The sequence below is a fragment of the Mobula birostris genome, chromosome 1 (genome assembly GCF_030028105.1).
Source record: "Mobula birostris isolate sMobBir1 chromosome 1, sMobBir1.hap1, whole genome shotgun sequence".
Taxonomy (NCBI): Eukaryota; Metazoa; Chordata; class Chondrichthyes; order Myliobatiformes; family Myliobatidae; genus Mobula; species Mobula birostris.
In genome coordinates this window covers 253647407-253663704 of record NC_092370.1, presented here as the reverse complement: position 1 = coordinate 253663704, position 16298 = coordinate 253647407, and the positions used below count along the sequence as shown (strand labels likewise).

Below are 16298 nucleotides of genomic sequence, written 5' to 3'. Positions count from 1 at the left end.
TTGGAAAGGGTACAGAGGAGATTTACCAGGATGCTGCCTGGTTTAGAAAGTATGCATTATGATCAGAGATTAAGGGAGCTAGGGCTTTACTCTTTGGAGAGAAGGAGGATGAGAGGAGACATGATAGAGGTGTACAAGATAATAAGAGGAATAGATAGAGTGGATAGCCAGTGCCTCTTCCCCAGGGCACCACTGCTCAATACAAGAGGACATGGCTTTAAGGTAAGGGGTGGGAAGTTCAAGGGGGATATTAGAGGAAGGTTTTTTACTCAGAGAATGGTTGGTGCGTGGAATGCACTGCCCGAGTCAGTGGTGGAGGCAGATACACTGGTGAAGTTTGAGAGACTACTAGACAGGTATATGGAGGAATCTAAGGTGGGGGCTTATATGGGAGGCAGGGTTCGAGGGTCGGCACAACATTGTGGGCCGAAGGGCCTGTACTGTGCTGTACTATTCTATGTTCTATGTTCAGGAAGGGGTAATTAAGGGTTCAGCAGTGGAAATTGTGAGCAGCTTCAAGTTCCTGGGCATCAACATCTTAGAGGATCTGTCCAAGGCCCACCATATTGATGCAGTCATGGAGAATGCACACCAATAGCTACACTTCATTAGAAATTTCAGGAAATTTGGTAGGTTACCAAAGTCTCTAAGCAAATTTCTGCAGGTATATCATGGATAGTATTCTGACTAGTTGCAACACCACCCAGTATGGAGCTTCCAATGCACAAGATCTGATGAGGTTGCAGAGGGTTGAAGACTCAGTCAGCTCCGTCACAGGCACTAGGCTCCCCGTCATCAAAGATATCTTCAAGAGGCAGCGACTGAAGAGGCGGCATCCATCATTAATGATGCCACCATCGAGGATATGCTCTCTTCTTATTATTACAGGAGCCTGAAGTTTTCAGGAACAGTTTCTTCCCCTCCATCATTAGATTTCTGAACCTTCTCTGAACTCATGGACACTACCATGGACAGTGTTCTGACTAACTGCATCACCCTCAGGTATGGAAGCGCCAACGCACAGGATCGCAGATGCTGCAGAGCTTTGTACACACAACCCTCCCCACAATCGAGAATATCTTCAAGACAGAGAAGGTGCTTCAAGAAGGCAGTATCCATCATTAAGGACCTTCATAATCTGGGACATGCCCACTTCTGCCCATAAGGGAGGAGGTACAGGAGGCTGCAGACCCACACTCAACGATTTAGGAACAGCTTCCTCCCCTCCAGCATTAGAGTTCTAAACAGTCAATGAACCCATGAACACTGTCTCATTATTTTTTCTTTTTATTTATTATTCATTTATTTTTGAAATGTATAGATTTTTGTATGTCTTTGTGATATATGGCTACAAATTTTACATCATAAACCTGATTCAGTATTCAATGATAATACACCTGATTTTGATCAGCCAGACATGGGGAAATGTGACTCGTTCAGGTAGACAAGTTGGCCAACATACACATTTGGGCCAAAGGGCTTGTACCATGTAATATGATTCAAAGTTAACTCAGCTTCTCTCCACATAGACACTGCCTGATCTGCTAACCATTTCCAACATTTTCTATTCCTTTTTTTAATTTTATGCTCAGACCATTCCCAGAAGGACTAGAAACAATGCCACCCACTTCACTCCCAATACAGTATCTGGGTAAGATGAGATCTGCTCAGGGAGAGAGATCTCTCTGCACTGGGGACAGAGTGGTGAGTGAGATCTCCCTGCACTGGGCGGCAGTGTGGAGAGCGAGGCCCGTCTGCACTGGATACAGTGTGGGGGGCGAGATATCTCTGTACTGGGTACAGTGTGGGAAGTGAGATCTGTCTGCACTGGGTACTGTATGGGGACTGGGATCTTTCTGCACTGGGTACAGTGTGAGGAATGAGATCTCTTTGCACTAGGTACAGTGTGGAGAGTGGTAAATCTCAGCGGGGTCAGTTACTTTGCCCTCTCCCTTGAAACAGATTTGGGAGATTAGCACCATAGCCCAATGAGGGGGCAATGCCAGCCTGGTGTAAGGCTTCTGTACAGGGACCAACCATTGACAGGCAGGATGACCTTGCTGTGTGCGTGGATCAGGCCTTGTATAGCTGTAAAGATGTTAGGCATGTCAGGGTTAGTGGGCAGCACCTACCTTCAGGCTCTCCACAGGATTAGTGACATTGAATTTATCCATAGTGTTGACGATGATAGCAGGTGTAGTGAGGAAGAAGAGGAGTAGAAAGAGGAGGATGTTCAGAATGGCACAGCGGATCCACCAGACACTGCCCTGCACCGACAGGTTCTCCCTAACACAGTGAGAAAAGACATCACGACCAAATGAGGGAATATCAACAGAGGATGAAGCTGAAACCCGATAGGCAGCACTACATTGTATGTAAATTGTTCGTCCCAACCTCAGCTGCTTCTGCTAATGCTGGCAGAATAGACTGTCACTCTCACGATCTCCCACTAAAGTGGAAAATGAGTCACACATGAAACCATCAAATTTAGAAAACTTTGCTAAGGTTCCCTGTCAAGATGAAACCTGTGGAAATTGGATGGACAACAGACTTCACCCTGCATCCAAGGGTCTAAAGAACATTCTAATTGGTCCTAGAAGGGTCAGTTGCAATTTGTTACAGTTTTAATGTTGCTGTGATTTTCTACTCTGAGGCTCACAGAGCCTCTTGGACTAGTCTTTAATAACCAGTTAATTGTACCAATCTTGGCAAAAGGTGAGGGAGTCAGTGATAGAATTTGTGAGTGTCGTCATGATGCAGCAGTTAAAGGAAATGGGGCTGAGGAATGCATTTGTGGGAATGACATGAAATTGGGAAATGTGGCAAGGGAAAGGTAAGACAGTGGAATGAGAAGACAGGAAAGGGCCAGAACATGCTGGAGTGGCAAAAAGAGGAAGTAGTGGAAGGATAGAGAAAGAAGGAGGGAGTGGCAATGAGGCAGAGTGACTCCAGACCCTGCAAAGGGGTTGACCCTGACCACCTCCTATTTCAGGGGCAAAGTGTAGGTTTATGGAGACAGGGTAACGTAGCATGGAAACAGGCCCTTCTACCCAATGTCAATGTGTCCAAGATGCCTAACTGATCTAATTTCATCTTGCTATATATGGCCCATATCCCTCTAAATCTTTCAATCCATGTACCCCTCCAATGCCTTTTAAGCATTGTAATTGTCTATCCCGCTGTTATAAAGCTAATTTTGGTGACGTATACAAATTTACTGATCATGCCACACGTACCCTTATCCAAATCATTTATGTAAATGATGCACCACGGTGAAGCCTAAAACCAGATAACGAGAACATAATTAAATAACATTATACTTCTTCATTTATTTATTGAGAAAAATGATCCAATATTACATGTATTTGTTGGAAAAAATATGCGAGGTTCTGGGGTTACGCCTTCTACAAAAGATATTTGGAGTCAGGTGTTCCAGTCAATGAGATGAGATTGGAAGTGTGGGTTGCAGAGGTGCCCTGCCCTATGAAAAAAAGACACACAAAGTCAGGTTACTGACAGAGTCTGATCTTCTCAAGAAAGATCTGTTTTTGTGCACCATGCCTCAATCAAAACAACTTTCAGCAAACCTCAGAAGAATTGTAGAGATGCATGATGCTGGGAAAGGCTACAAAAGCATTTCTAAAGACCTGAGTGTTCATCACTCCACAGTGAGAGAAATTGTCAACAAATGGAGGAAACTCAGTACTGTTGCTACTCTCCTTAGGAATGGGCATCCTGCAAAGATCAAAGATCCAAGTGCTATGGAACTATGATGTTGTGGCCATTACAGAGACTTGGATGGCTCTGGTGCAGGAATGGTTACTTCGAGTGCCAGGCTTTAGATGTTTCAGAAAGGACAGGGAGGGAGGCAAAAGAGGTGAGAGTGTGGCACTGTTGATCAGAGATAGTGTCATGGCCATAGAAAAGGAGAAGGACGTGGAGGGATTGTCTACGGAGTCTCCGTGGGTGGAAGTTAGGAACAGGAAGGAAGACAGAGAATGGTAGTGGATGATTGCTTATCAGACTGGAGGCCTGTGACTAGTGGTGTGACTCAAGAATCTGTGCTGGGAGCACTGTTGTTTGTTGTCTATATCAGTGATCTAGATAATAATGTGGTAAATTGGATCAGCAAGTTTGATGATGACACTAAGACTAGAGGCACTGTGGACAGCGAGGAAAGCTTTCAAAGTTTGCAAAGGGATCTGGACGAACTGGAAAAATGGGCCAGAAAATGGCAGATGGAATTTAATGCAGACAAATGTGAGGTGTTGTATTTTGGAAGGACAAATCAAGGTAGGACATACACGGTAAATGGTAGGGCACTGAGGAGTGCGGAGGAACTAAGAGATCTGGGAGATCAGATACATAATTCCCTGAAAGTGGCGTCACAGGTAGACAGGGTTGTAAAGAAGGCTATTAGCATCCTGGCATTCATAAATCAAAGTATTGAGTATAGGAGTTGGAATGTTATGGGGAGGTTGTATAAGACATTGGTGAGGCCAAATTTGGAGTATTGTGTACAGTTCTGGTCACCTAACTATAGGAAGGATATCAGTAAGATTGAAAGAGTGCAGAGGAGATTTACTAGGATGTTGCTGGGTCTTCAGGAGTTGAGTTACAGAGAAAGATTGAACAGGTTAGGACTTTATTCCTTGGAGCGTAGAAGAACGAGGGGAGATTTGATAGACGTTTACAAAATTATGAGGGGTATAGACAGGGTAAATGTGAATAGGCTCTTTCCACTTAGATTAGGAAAGATAAATACGAGAGGACATGCCTTTAGGGTGAAAGGGGAAAGGTTCAGGGGGATCATTAGCAGGAACTTCTTCACTCAGAGAGTGGTGGGAGTGTGGAACAAGCTGCCATCTGACGTGGTAAATGCGGGCTCACTCTTAGGTTTTAAGAATAAATTGGATAGGTACATGGATGGGAGAGATCTGGAGGGTTAAGGACTGGATGCAGGTCAATGGGACCAGTGGAATAATGTTTCAGCACAGACTAGAAGGGCCAAATGGCCTGTTTTCTGTGCTGTAGTGATCTATGCTTCTATGGGTCAATAACTATACTGGGTGTTTTAAATAGACCACCAAATAGTAACAGGGACATTGAGGAACAGATAGGGTGATAGATTTTGGAAAGGTGTAATAATAACAGGGTTGTCGTGGTGAGAGATTTTAATTTCTCAAATATTGATTGGCATCTCCCTAGAGTGAGGGGTTTGTTAGGGTGGAGTTTGTTAGGTGTGTTCAAGAAGGTTTTTTGACACAATATGTAGATAGGCCTACAAGAGGAGAGGCTGTACTTGATCTGGTATTGGGAAATGAACCTGGTCAGTTGTCAGATCTCTCAGTGGGACAGCATTTTGGAGATAGTGATCACAAATCTATCTCCTTTACCATAGTATTGGAGAGGGACAGGAACAGACAAGTTAGGAAAGTGTTTAATTGGAGTAGTGGGAAATATGAGGCTATCAGGCAGGAACTTGGAAGCAAAAATTGGAAACAGATGTTCTCAGGGAAATGTACGGAAGAAATGTGGCAAGTGTTCAGGGGATATTTGCGTGGAGTTCTGCATAGGTACGTTCCAATGAGAAAGGAAAAGGATGGTAGGGTGCAGGAACCATGGTGTACAAAGGCTGTTGTAAATCTAGTCAAGAAGAAAAGAAGAGCTTACGAAAAGTTGAAAAAGCTAGGTAATGATAGAAAGCTAGAAGATTATAAGGCTAACAGGAATGAGCTTAAGAAAGAAATTAGGAGAACCAGAAAAGGCCATGAGAAGACCTTGGTGGACAGGATTAAGGAGAACCCAAGGCATTCTACAAGTATGTGAAGAGCAAAAGGATAAGATGTGAGAAAATAAGACCAATCAAGTGTTACAATGGAAAAGTGTGTATGGAACCAGGGGAAATAGCAGAGGTACTTAATGAGTACTTTGATTCAGAATTCACTACAGAAAAGGATCTTGGTGATTGTAGAGATGACTTACAACGGACTGAAAAGCTTGAGTATGTAGATATTAAGAAAGAGGATGTGCAGGAGCTTTTGGAAAGCATCAAATTGGATATGTCACCAGGACAGGACAAGATGTACCCCAGGGACTGGACAAGATGTACCCCAGGCTACTGTGGGAGGCGAAGAAGGAGATTGCTGAGCCTCTGACTATGACCTTTGCATCATCAATGGGGACAGGAGAGGTTCCGGAGGATTGGAGGGTTGCAGATGTTGTTCCATTAATCAAGAAAGGGAGTACAGATAGTCTTACTTCAGTGGTTGGTAAGTTGAGAGGCAGGATTTATGAACATTTGGAGAGATATAATATGATTAGGAATAGTCAGCCTGGCTTTGTGAAAGGCAGGTCATGTCTCACAAGCCTGATTGAATTTTTTAAGGATGTGACTGAACACATTGATGTTGGTAGAGCAGTAGATGTAGTGTATATGGATTTCAGCAAGGCATTTGACAAGGTACAACATGCAAGGCTTATTGAGAAAGTAAGGAGACATGGGATCGAAGGAGAAATTGCTTTGTGAATCCAGAACTAGATTGCCCACAGAAGGCAAAGAGTGGTTGTGGACAGGTCATATTCTGCATGGAGGTCGGTCACCAGTGGTGTGCCTCAGGGATCTGTTCTGGGACCCCTACTCTTTGTGATTTTTATAAATGACCTGGATGAAGAGGTGGAGGGATGGGTTAGTAAGTTTCCTGATGACACAAAGGTTGGGGTTGTTGTGGATAGTGTGGAGGGCTGTCAGAGGTTATAGCGGGACATTGGCAGGATGCAAAACTGGGCCAAGAAGTGGCATATGGAGTTCAATCCATATAAGTGTGAAGTGGTTCATTTTGGTAGGTCAAATATGATGGCAGAATATAGTATTAATGGTAAGACTCTTGGCAGTGTGGAGGATCAGAGGGATCTTGGGGTCTGAGTCCATAGGACACTCAAGGCTACTGCGCAGGTTAACTCTGTGGTTAAGAAAGCATACAGTGCATTGGCCTTCATCAATTGTGGAATTCAGTTTAGGAGCCGAGAGGTAATATTGCAGCTATATAGGACCCTGGTCACACCCCACTTCGATTACTGTGCTCAATTCTGGTCGCCTCACTACAGGAAGGATGTGGAAGAGAGAGTGCCAGTGCTACGTGACAGTGATGGTAAGAATTGGAGGAGATGGCAGTTGAATGCGTGGCTGAGGAGTTGGTGCAGGGAGCAGGGTTTTAGATTTTTAGATCATTGGGATCTCTTTTGGGGAAGGTGGGACCTGTACAGATTGGATGGGTTGCACCTGAACTCGAGGGGGAGCAATATCCTTGCAGGTAGGTTTGCTAGCATGGTTCGGGAGGGTTTAAACTAATTTGCTAGGGGGATGGGACCCAGAGCAACAGAGCAGTGAAAGAAGTGCATGGAGTAAAGCCAGATCTAACATATAGAGAGGCTTTGAGGAAAGAGAAGCAGAATAAACAGTGTAAAGACAGTAAGGTAGAAGGGCTGAAATGTGTGTACCTCAATACAAGAAGCATTAGGAACAAGGGTGATGAACTGAGAGCTTGGATACATACATGGAATTATGATGTAGTGGCCATTACAGAGACTTGGCTGGCACCAGGGCAGGAATGGATTCTCAATATTCCTGGATTTCAGTGCTTTAAAAGGGATAGAGAGGGTGAAAAAAGGGGAGAAGGGGTGGCATTACTGGCCAGGGATACTATTACAGCTACAGAAAGGGTGGGTAATGTAGCAGAATCCTCTTTTGAGTCAGTATGATGGAAGTCAGGAACAGGAAGGGAGCAGTTACTCTATTGGGGGTATTCTATAGGCCCCCTGGTAGCAGCAGAGATACAGAGGAGCAGATTGGGAGGCAGATTTTGGGGTGCAAAAATAACAGTGTCATTATCATGGGTGACTTTAACATCCCTAATATTGATTGGCACCTGATTAGTTCCAAGGGTTTAGATGGGGCAGAATTTGTTAAGTGTGTCCAGGATGGATTCCTGTCACAGTATGTGGACAGGCCAACTAGAGACAATGTCAAACTAGATCTAGTACTAGGTAATGAACCAGGTCAGGTCACAGATCTCTCAGTGGGTGAGCATCTGGGGCACAGTGACCACCGCTCCCTGGCCTTTAGCATTATCATGGCAAAGGACAGAATCAGGGAGGACAGGAAAATTTTTAATTGGGGAAGGGCAAATTATGAGGCTGTAAGACTAGAACTTGCGGGTGTGAATTGGGATGATGTTTTTGCAGGGAAATGTACTATGGACATGTGGCCGATGTTTAGAGATCTCTTGCAGGATGTTAGGGACAAATTTGTCCTGGTGAGGAAGATAAAGAATGGTACGGTGAAGGAACCATGGGTGACAAGTGAGGTGGAAAATCTAGTCAGGTGGAAGAAGGCAGCATACATGATGTTTAGGAAGCAAGGATCAGATGGGTCTATTGAGGAATATAGGGAAGCAAGAAAGGAGCTTAAGAAGGGGCTGAGGAGAGCAAGAAGGGGGCATGAGAAGGCCTTCGCGAGTAGGGTAAAGGAAAACCCCAAAAGGCATTCTTCAATTATGTGAAGAAAAAAAGGATGACAGGAGTGAAGTAGGACCGATTAGAGATAAAGGTGGGAAGATGTGCCTGGAGGCTGTGGAAGTGAGCGAGGTCCTCAATGAATACTTCTCTTCCATATTCACCAATGAGAGGGAACTTGATGATGGTGAGGACAATATGAGTGAGGTTAATGCTCTGGAGCATGTTGATATTCAGGGAGAGGAGGTGTTGGACTTATCCGTCCTAATCTATTTTAACAAGTCCCCGGGGCCTGACGGAATATTCCCCAGGCTACTCCACGAGGCGAGGGAAGAGAATGCTGAGCCTCTGGTCAGGATCTTTATGTCCTTGTTGTCCACGGGAACGGTACCGGAGGATTAGAGGGAGGCGAATGTTGTCCCCTTGTTCAAAAAAGGTAGTAGGGATAGTCCGGGTAATTATAGACCAGTGAGCCATACGTCTGTGGTGGGAAAGCTGCTGGAAAAGATTCTTAGAGGTAGGATCTCTGGGCATTTAGAGAATCATGGTCTGATCAGGGACAGTCAGCATGGCTTTGTGAAGGGCAGATCGTGTCTAACAAGCCTGATAGAGTTCTTTGAGGAGGTGACCAGGCATATAGATGAGGGTAGTGCAGTGGATGTGATCTATATGGATTTTAGTAAGGCATTTTACAAGGTTCCACACGGTAGGCTTATTCAGAAAGTCAGAAGGCATAAGATCCAGTGAAGTTTGGCCAGGTGGATTCAGAATTGGCTTGCCTGCAGAAGGCAGAGGGTCGTGGTGGAGGGGGTACATTCGGATTGGAGGATTGTGACTAGTGGTGTCCCACAAGGATCTGTTCTGGGACCTATACTTTTCGTGATTTTTATTAACGACCTAGATGTAGGGGTAGAAGGGTGGGTTGGCAAGTTTGCAGACGACACAAAGGTTGGTGGTGTTGTAGATACTGTAGAGGATTGTCAAAGATTGCAGAGAGACATTGATAGGATGCAGAAGTGGGCTGAGAAGTGGCAGATGGAATTCAACCCGGAGAAGTGTGAGGTGGTACACTTTGGAAGGACAAACTCCAAGGCAGAGTACAAAGTAAATGGCAGGATACTTGGTAGTGTGGAGGAGCAGAGGGATCTGGGGGTACATGTCTACAGATCCCTGAAAGTTGCCTCACAGATGGATAGGGTAGCTAAGAAAGCTTAAGGGGTATTAGCTTTCATAAATCTAGGGATAAGAGTTTAAGAGTCGCGATGTAATGATGCAGCTCTATAAAACTCTGGTTAGGCCACACTTGGAGTACTGTGTCCAGTTCTGGTCACCTCACTATAGGAAGGATGTGGAAGCATTGGAAAGGGTACAGAGGAGATTGACCAGGATGCTGCCTGGTTTAGACAGTATGCATTATGATCAGAGATTAAGGGAGCTAGGGCTTTACTCTTTGGAGAGAAGGAGGATGAGAGGAGACATGATAGAGGTGTACAAGATAATAAGAGGAATAGATAGAGTGGATAGCCAGCGCCTCTTCCCCAGGGCAGCACTGCTCAATACAAGAGGACATGGCTTTTAGGTAAGGGGTGGGAAGTTTAAGGGGGATATTAGAGGAATGTTTTTTTACTCAGAGAGTGTTTGGTGCGTGTAATACTCTGTCTGAGTCAGTGGTGGAGGCAGATACACTAGTGAAGTTTAACAGACTACTAGACAGGTATATGGAGGAATTTAAGGTGGGGTCTCGTATGGGAGGCAGGGTTTGAGGGTCGGCACAACATTGTGGGCCGAAGGGCCTGTACTGTGCTGTACTATTCTATGTTCTATGTTCTATGAAGCCATAGAAAGGGTGCAGAGAAGATTTACAAGGATGTTGCCTGGATTGGGGAGTATGCCTTATGAGAATAGGTTGAGTGAACTCGTTCTTTTCTCCTTGGAGCGACAGAGGATAAGAGGTGACCTGATAGAGGTGTATAAGATGATGAGAGGCATTGATTGGGTGGTTAGTCAGAGGCTTTTTCCCAGGGCTGAAATGGCTAGCACAAGAGGGCACAGTTTTAAGGTGCTTGGAAGTAGGTACAGAGGAGATAACAGGGGTGAGTTTTTTACGCAGACTGTGCTGAGTGAGTGGAACGGCGACAGTGATGGAGACGGATATGAAAGGGTCTTTTAAGAGACTCCTGGACAGGTATATGGAGCTCAGAAAAATAGAGGGCTATGGGTAACCCTAGGTAATTTCTCAGATAAGGACATGTTTGGCACAGCTTTGTGGCCGAAGGGGCTGTACTGTGCTGTAGGTTTTCTCTGTTTCTATGATCACACCAAGAGCACAACATGCAATGCTGAAGGAGGTGAAAAAGAACTCGAGTAACAGCAAAAGACCTGAATAAATCTCTAGAACTTGCTAAAATCTCTGTTCATGTGTCCACTATAAAAAAACAATGAACAAGAATGGTGTTCATGGAAGGACACCACGAAGGAAACCACTGTTCTCCAAACATTGCTGCACATCTCAAAATATTACCTAGATGTTCTAGAATGCTTTTGGGACAATATTCTGTGGACAGATGAGACAAAAGTTGAACTTTTCGGCAGAAATGCACATTGCTATGTCTGGACGACAAAGGACACTGTACACTAACACCGAATCCTCACCCCAACTGTGAAGCATGGTGGAAGCAACATCATGGTTTGGGGCTGCTGTGCTGCCTCAGAGCCTGGACTGCTTCCTCATTGTTGAGGGAACAAAGAATAAGAAATTGTATCAAGACATTTTACAGGAAAATGTCAGGGTAGCAGTCCATCACCTGAAGCAGAATAAAGTAAAGGCATCCGTTAGTCTTGCGAGACCATGGATCTGTGCCTGGAAAGTCTTCACTCTCCAGGGTGCAGGCTGGGCAAGGTTGTATGGAAGACCAACAGTTGTCCATGCTGCAAGACTCCCCTCTCCACGACACCAATGTTGTCCAAGGGAAGGGCATTAGGACCCATACAGCTTGGCACCAGTGTCGTCGCAGAGCACTGTGTGATTAAGTGCCTTGCTCAAGGACACAACACGTTCCATCGGCTGGGGCTCGGACTCAGGACCTTCAGGTCGCTAGTCCAATGCCTTAAACACTTGGCCACGTGCCCACATTGAATAGAAGTTGTATAATAGAACAAGACAATGATTCGAAAGACAAGAGTAAATCAACAACAAAATGGTTTAAAAAGAAGAAAATTCATATTTTGGAATGGACAGTCAATGTCCTGTTCTTAATGCTGTAGAAATGTTGTGGAACGACCTCAACAATAAGTACTCCATTTTGAGCACTGTTAGAGGGGACGACATACAGTAGCTGAGCCTCTGGCACTGAGTCTGGGCCTGTGGCTCAGGTAATTAGGGAACTGAGGAGGATGCAAGCAGTAACAGGTGACTCTATAGTCAGAGGGCAGATAGGTGATTCTGTGGATGCAAAATAGGAAACATCCAGGTGTCAGAAATCAAGATGTTTCTGGACACGTGCACAATATCCTGAAAAAGGATGGTGAGTCGCCAGAAGTTGTGGTACATATTAATATCAATGAGATAGGAAGAAAAAGGGAGGAGGTACTGAAAAAAGAATGCAGTGAATTAGGAAGGAAGCTGAGAATCAGGACCTCAAAGGTAGTAATCTCAAGACTGCTGCCTATGCCATGCCACAGTGAGGGTAGGAATAGAATGAGATGGCAGATAAATGCGTGGCTGAAGAATTGGAGCAGGGGACAGGGATTCAGATTTCTGGATAATCAGGAGGTCATCTGGGGCAGGTGGGACCTGTACATAAAGGATGGGTTGTAATTGAAACCAAGGTGGACCAATTTTCTTGTGGGCAGATTTAGTAGAGCTGTTGGGAGTGGTTTAATCTAATATGGCAGGGGATAAGAACCCATATGATAGAGCTGAGGATGAGACAGCAGATTTACAAGCAGATGATGGGTGTAACATTAATGTAAGGAAGGTTAAACCAATGATTGTGTACAAATGCAGACAGAGCAAAGAGCTAAATTATACCACAGAGGCAAAATTCAAAAGGGCAAAGAATGCAGGGCTGAAGGTGTTGTATTTAAATGTACGTAAGTTTCAGATTAAAGTGGAACTCGTGGCGCAATTAGAGGTTGGTCGGTATGATGTTGTGGGCATCACTGAGTCGTGGCTGAAAGAAGGCCATAGTTTGGAGCTTAACATCAAAGGATATACTTCATCGAAAGGAACAGCAGAAAGGCATAAACTGTGGTGTGGCTGTATTGATAAGAGATGAAATTACATTTTTAGAAAGAGGTGACATAGGGTCAGAGAATGTTGAATGTTTGTGGATGGAGTTAAGAAATTGCAAGAGTAAAAAACCCATTATGGGAATCATATATAGGCCTCAAAATAGTAGCCAAGATTGAGATTGCAAAGGGAGCTGGAAAAGGCATGTAATAAGGGTAATGACACAATTGTAATGGGGGACTTCAACATGCAAGGGGATTGGGAAAATCAGATTGGTGTTGGATTGCAAGAGAGGGAATTTGTTGAATGCCTACAAGGTGGCTTTTTAGAGTAGCTTGTGCTTGAGCCAACTAGAAGAAAAGCTATCTTAGATTGGGTGTTGTGTAATAACCCAGATCTTATCAGGGGGTTTAACATAAAGGAGCCCTTAGGAGACAGTAATTATAATATGATTGAATTGATACTGCAATTTGAGCAGGATCGCAATGGAATACAGGGACTCGCAAAGGGATGAGATAGGAGCTTGCTCAGGTGGATTGGACGAGGATACTGTCAGGGATGACGGCAGAGCAGAGGTGGCTGAAGTTTCTGGGAATGTCCCACAGAGGAAGAAGTTCTCAAATGGTAGGGGTAGGGAACTGTGGCTGACACAAGATGTTAAGGACTGCATAGAAGTCAAGGAAAGGGCATATAAGGTAGCAAAAGTGAGTGGGAAGGTTTTAAAATCCAACAAACAGCAACTAAGGAGGCTATAAGAAGGGAAAAGATGAAATATGAGGGCAGACTAGCCAATAATATAAAGCAGGATATCAAAAGTTTTTTTCAGTTATCTCAAGAGTGAAAAGGAGGTGAGAGTTGATATTAGACCACTGGAAAATGATGCTGGTGAGGTAGAAATGGAGGACAAAGAAATGGCATGTAAACTTAATGGGTAACTTGCATCTGTTTCACTGTGGAAGACGCTAGCAGTGTGCCAGAGGTCTGTGAGAGTCAGGGAGCAGGGAAGCCTGCCACTGCTATTACAAAGGAAAAAGTGCTAGGCAAACTCAAAGATCTTAAGGAGGATAAGTCACCTGGACCAGATGGACTACATCCCAGAGTCCTCAGAGTGGTTCCTGAAGAGGTAACAGATGCATTGGTTGTGATCTCTCAAGAATCACTTGATTCTGACATGGTCCCAGATGACAGGAAGATTGCAAATATCACACGACTCTTTAAGGGAGGAAGGCAAAAGAAAGGAAAGTATTAGCCAGTCAGCCTAGCCTCAGTGGGTGAGAAAAGTGTTGGAGTCTATTATCAAGGATGAGATTTCAAGGTACTTGGAGACCAATGATAAAATAAGTCAAGGTCAGCATGGATTTTGTAAAGGGAAATTTTGCCTGGCAAATCTGTTAAGAGTTCTTTGAGGAAGTAACAAGCAGGGTGGACAAAGGAGAGGCAGTGGATGTCATTTACTTGGATTTTCAGAAGGCGTTTGATAAGGTGCCCACATGACGCTGCTTAACAAGATAAAATCCTATCTTAGATACTGGCATGGATAGAGGAATGGCTGACAGGCAGGAGGCAGTGAGTGGGAATAAAAGAGGCCATTTCTGGTTGGCTGTTGGTGACTAGTGGTGTTCCTCAGGGGTCAGTATTGGGACCGCTACTTTTCACATTGTCAATGATTTAGATAATGGAATTGATGGCTTTGAGGCAAAGTTTACAGAAAATACTTAGATAGGTGGAGGGGTAGGTAGTGCTAAGGAAGCAATGCAATTACAGCAGGACTTAGACAAATTGGCAGAATGGGCAAAAAAGTGGCAGATGGGAAACAGTGTTGGGAAATGTATGATAAAGTATATTGCTAAAAGGAACAATAGTGCAGACTATTATCTAAGTGAGGAGAAGGTGCAAACATCAGAAGTGCAGAGGTACTTAGGAGTCCTTGTGCGAGTCAAGAAGGTTAATTTACAGGTTAAGTCTGTGGTAAAGAAGGCAAATACATTGTTGGCATTTATTTCAAGGGTAATAAATTTAAGAAGGGTGGGAGGCAGCAGAAAGGAAACTATAGACCTGTTAGCCTGGCATCAGTGGTTGGGAAGTTGTTGGAATTGATTGTTAAGGATGAGATTACAGAGTACCTGGAGGCACATGACAAGATAGGCCAAAGCCAGCATGGTTTCCTGAAAGGAAAATCCTGCCTGACAAACCTACTGTAATTCTTTGAGGAAATTACAAGCAGGGTAGACAAAGGAAATGTAGTAGATGTGGTGTACTTGGATTTTCAGAAGGCCTTTTACAAGGTGCCGCACATGAGGCTGCTCAGCAAGATAAGAGTCCATGGAATTACAGGGAAGTTACTAGCATGGGTGGAGCATTGGCGGATCGACAGAAAACAGAAAGTGGGAATAAAGGGATCCTATTCTGGCTGGCTGCTGGTTACCAGTGGAGTTCCACTTCAGTTGGTGTTGGGATCACTGGTTTTTACGATGTATGTCAATGATCTGGACTATGGGATTTGCTGATGATACAAAGATAGGTGGAGGAGTGGGTAGTGTTGAGGAAACAGAGAGCCTGCAGAGAGACTTAGATAGTTTAAGGGAATGGGCAAAGAAGTGGCAAATGAAATACAATACAATACAGTGGTCATGCACTTTGGTGGAAGAAATAAATGGGCAGACTATTATTTAGATGGGGAGAGAATTCAAAATGCAGAAATGCAAAGGGACTTGGGAGTCCACGTGCAGGATACCCTAGAGGTTAACCTCCAGGTTGAGTTGGTGATGAAGGCGGCGAATGTAATATTGGCATTCATTTCTAGAGGTACAGAATATAAGAGCAGGGATGTGATGTCAAGGCACACTTGGAGTATTGTGTGCAGTTTTGGGCTCCTTATTTTAGAAAGGATATACTAACATTGAAGAGGGTTCAGAGAAGATTCGCAAGAATGATTCCAGGAATGAAAGAGTTACTGTATGAGGAACGTCTGGCAGCTCTTGGGCTGTATTCCTTGGAGTTCAGGAGAATGAGGGGGGATCTCATAGAAACATTCCAAATGCTAAAAGGCCTGAACAGATTAGATATGGAAAGTTATTTCCCATGGTAGGGGAGCCTAGGACAAGAGGGCACGTCTTCTGGATTGAAGGGTGTCCAGTTAGAACAGACATGCAGAGAAATTACTTTAGTCAGAGGTGGTAAACCTGTGGAATTTGTTCCCACGAGAGGCTGTGGAGGCGAAATCATTGGGTGTATTTAAGGCAGAGATAGATTAGGTTCTTAATTAGCCAGGGCATCGAAGGGTATGGGGAGAAGTCAGGGAGTGGGGATGACTGGAAGAATTGGATCAGCCCATGATTGAATGGCGGAGCAGACTCAATGACCGAATGGCCTACTTCTGCTCCTGTATCTTATGGTCTTATGGAATACAATATAAAAGCAAGAAGATAATGCTGATCCTTTATAAGACACTAGTTAGGCCACACTTGGAGTATTGTCAACTGTTTTGCGCCCATATCTTAGAAAGGATGTGTTGTCATTGGAGAGAGGTTCATGAGGATGATTCCAGGAACGA

At 44.3% G+C, this 16298-nt stretch overlaps 1 protein-coding gene across 1 annotated transcript in view; it reads right to left on the bottom strand.

The window, feature by feature from the left end:
• Positions 1 to 16298, bottom strand: part of tmem63c (transmembrane protein 63C) — a 228636-nt gene that overhangs the window by 107751 nt on the left and 104587 nt on the right. Inside the window, exon 13 of the mRNA XM_072251616.1 lies at positions 2133 to 2286. Coding sequence (XP_072107717.1) covers positions 2133 to 2286 — 154 coding nt within the window. The remainder of the gene's footprint in view (positions 1 to 2132; positions 2287 to 16298) is intronic.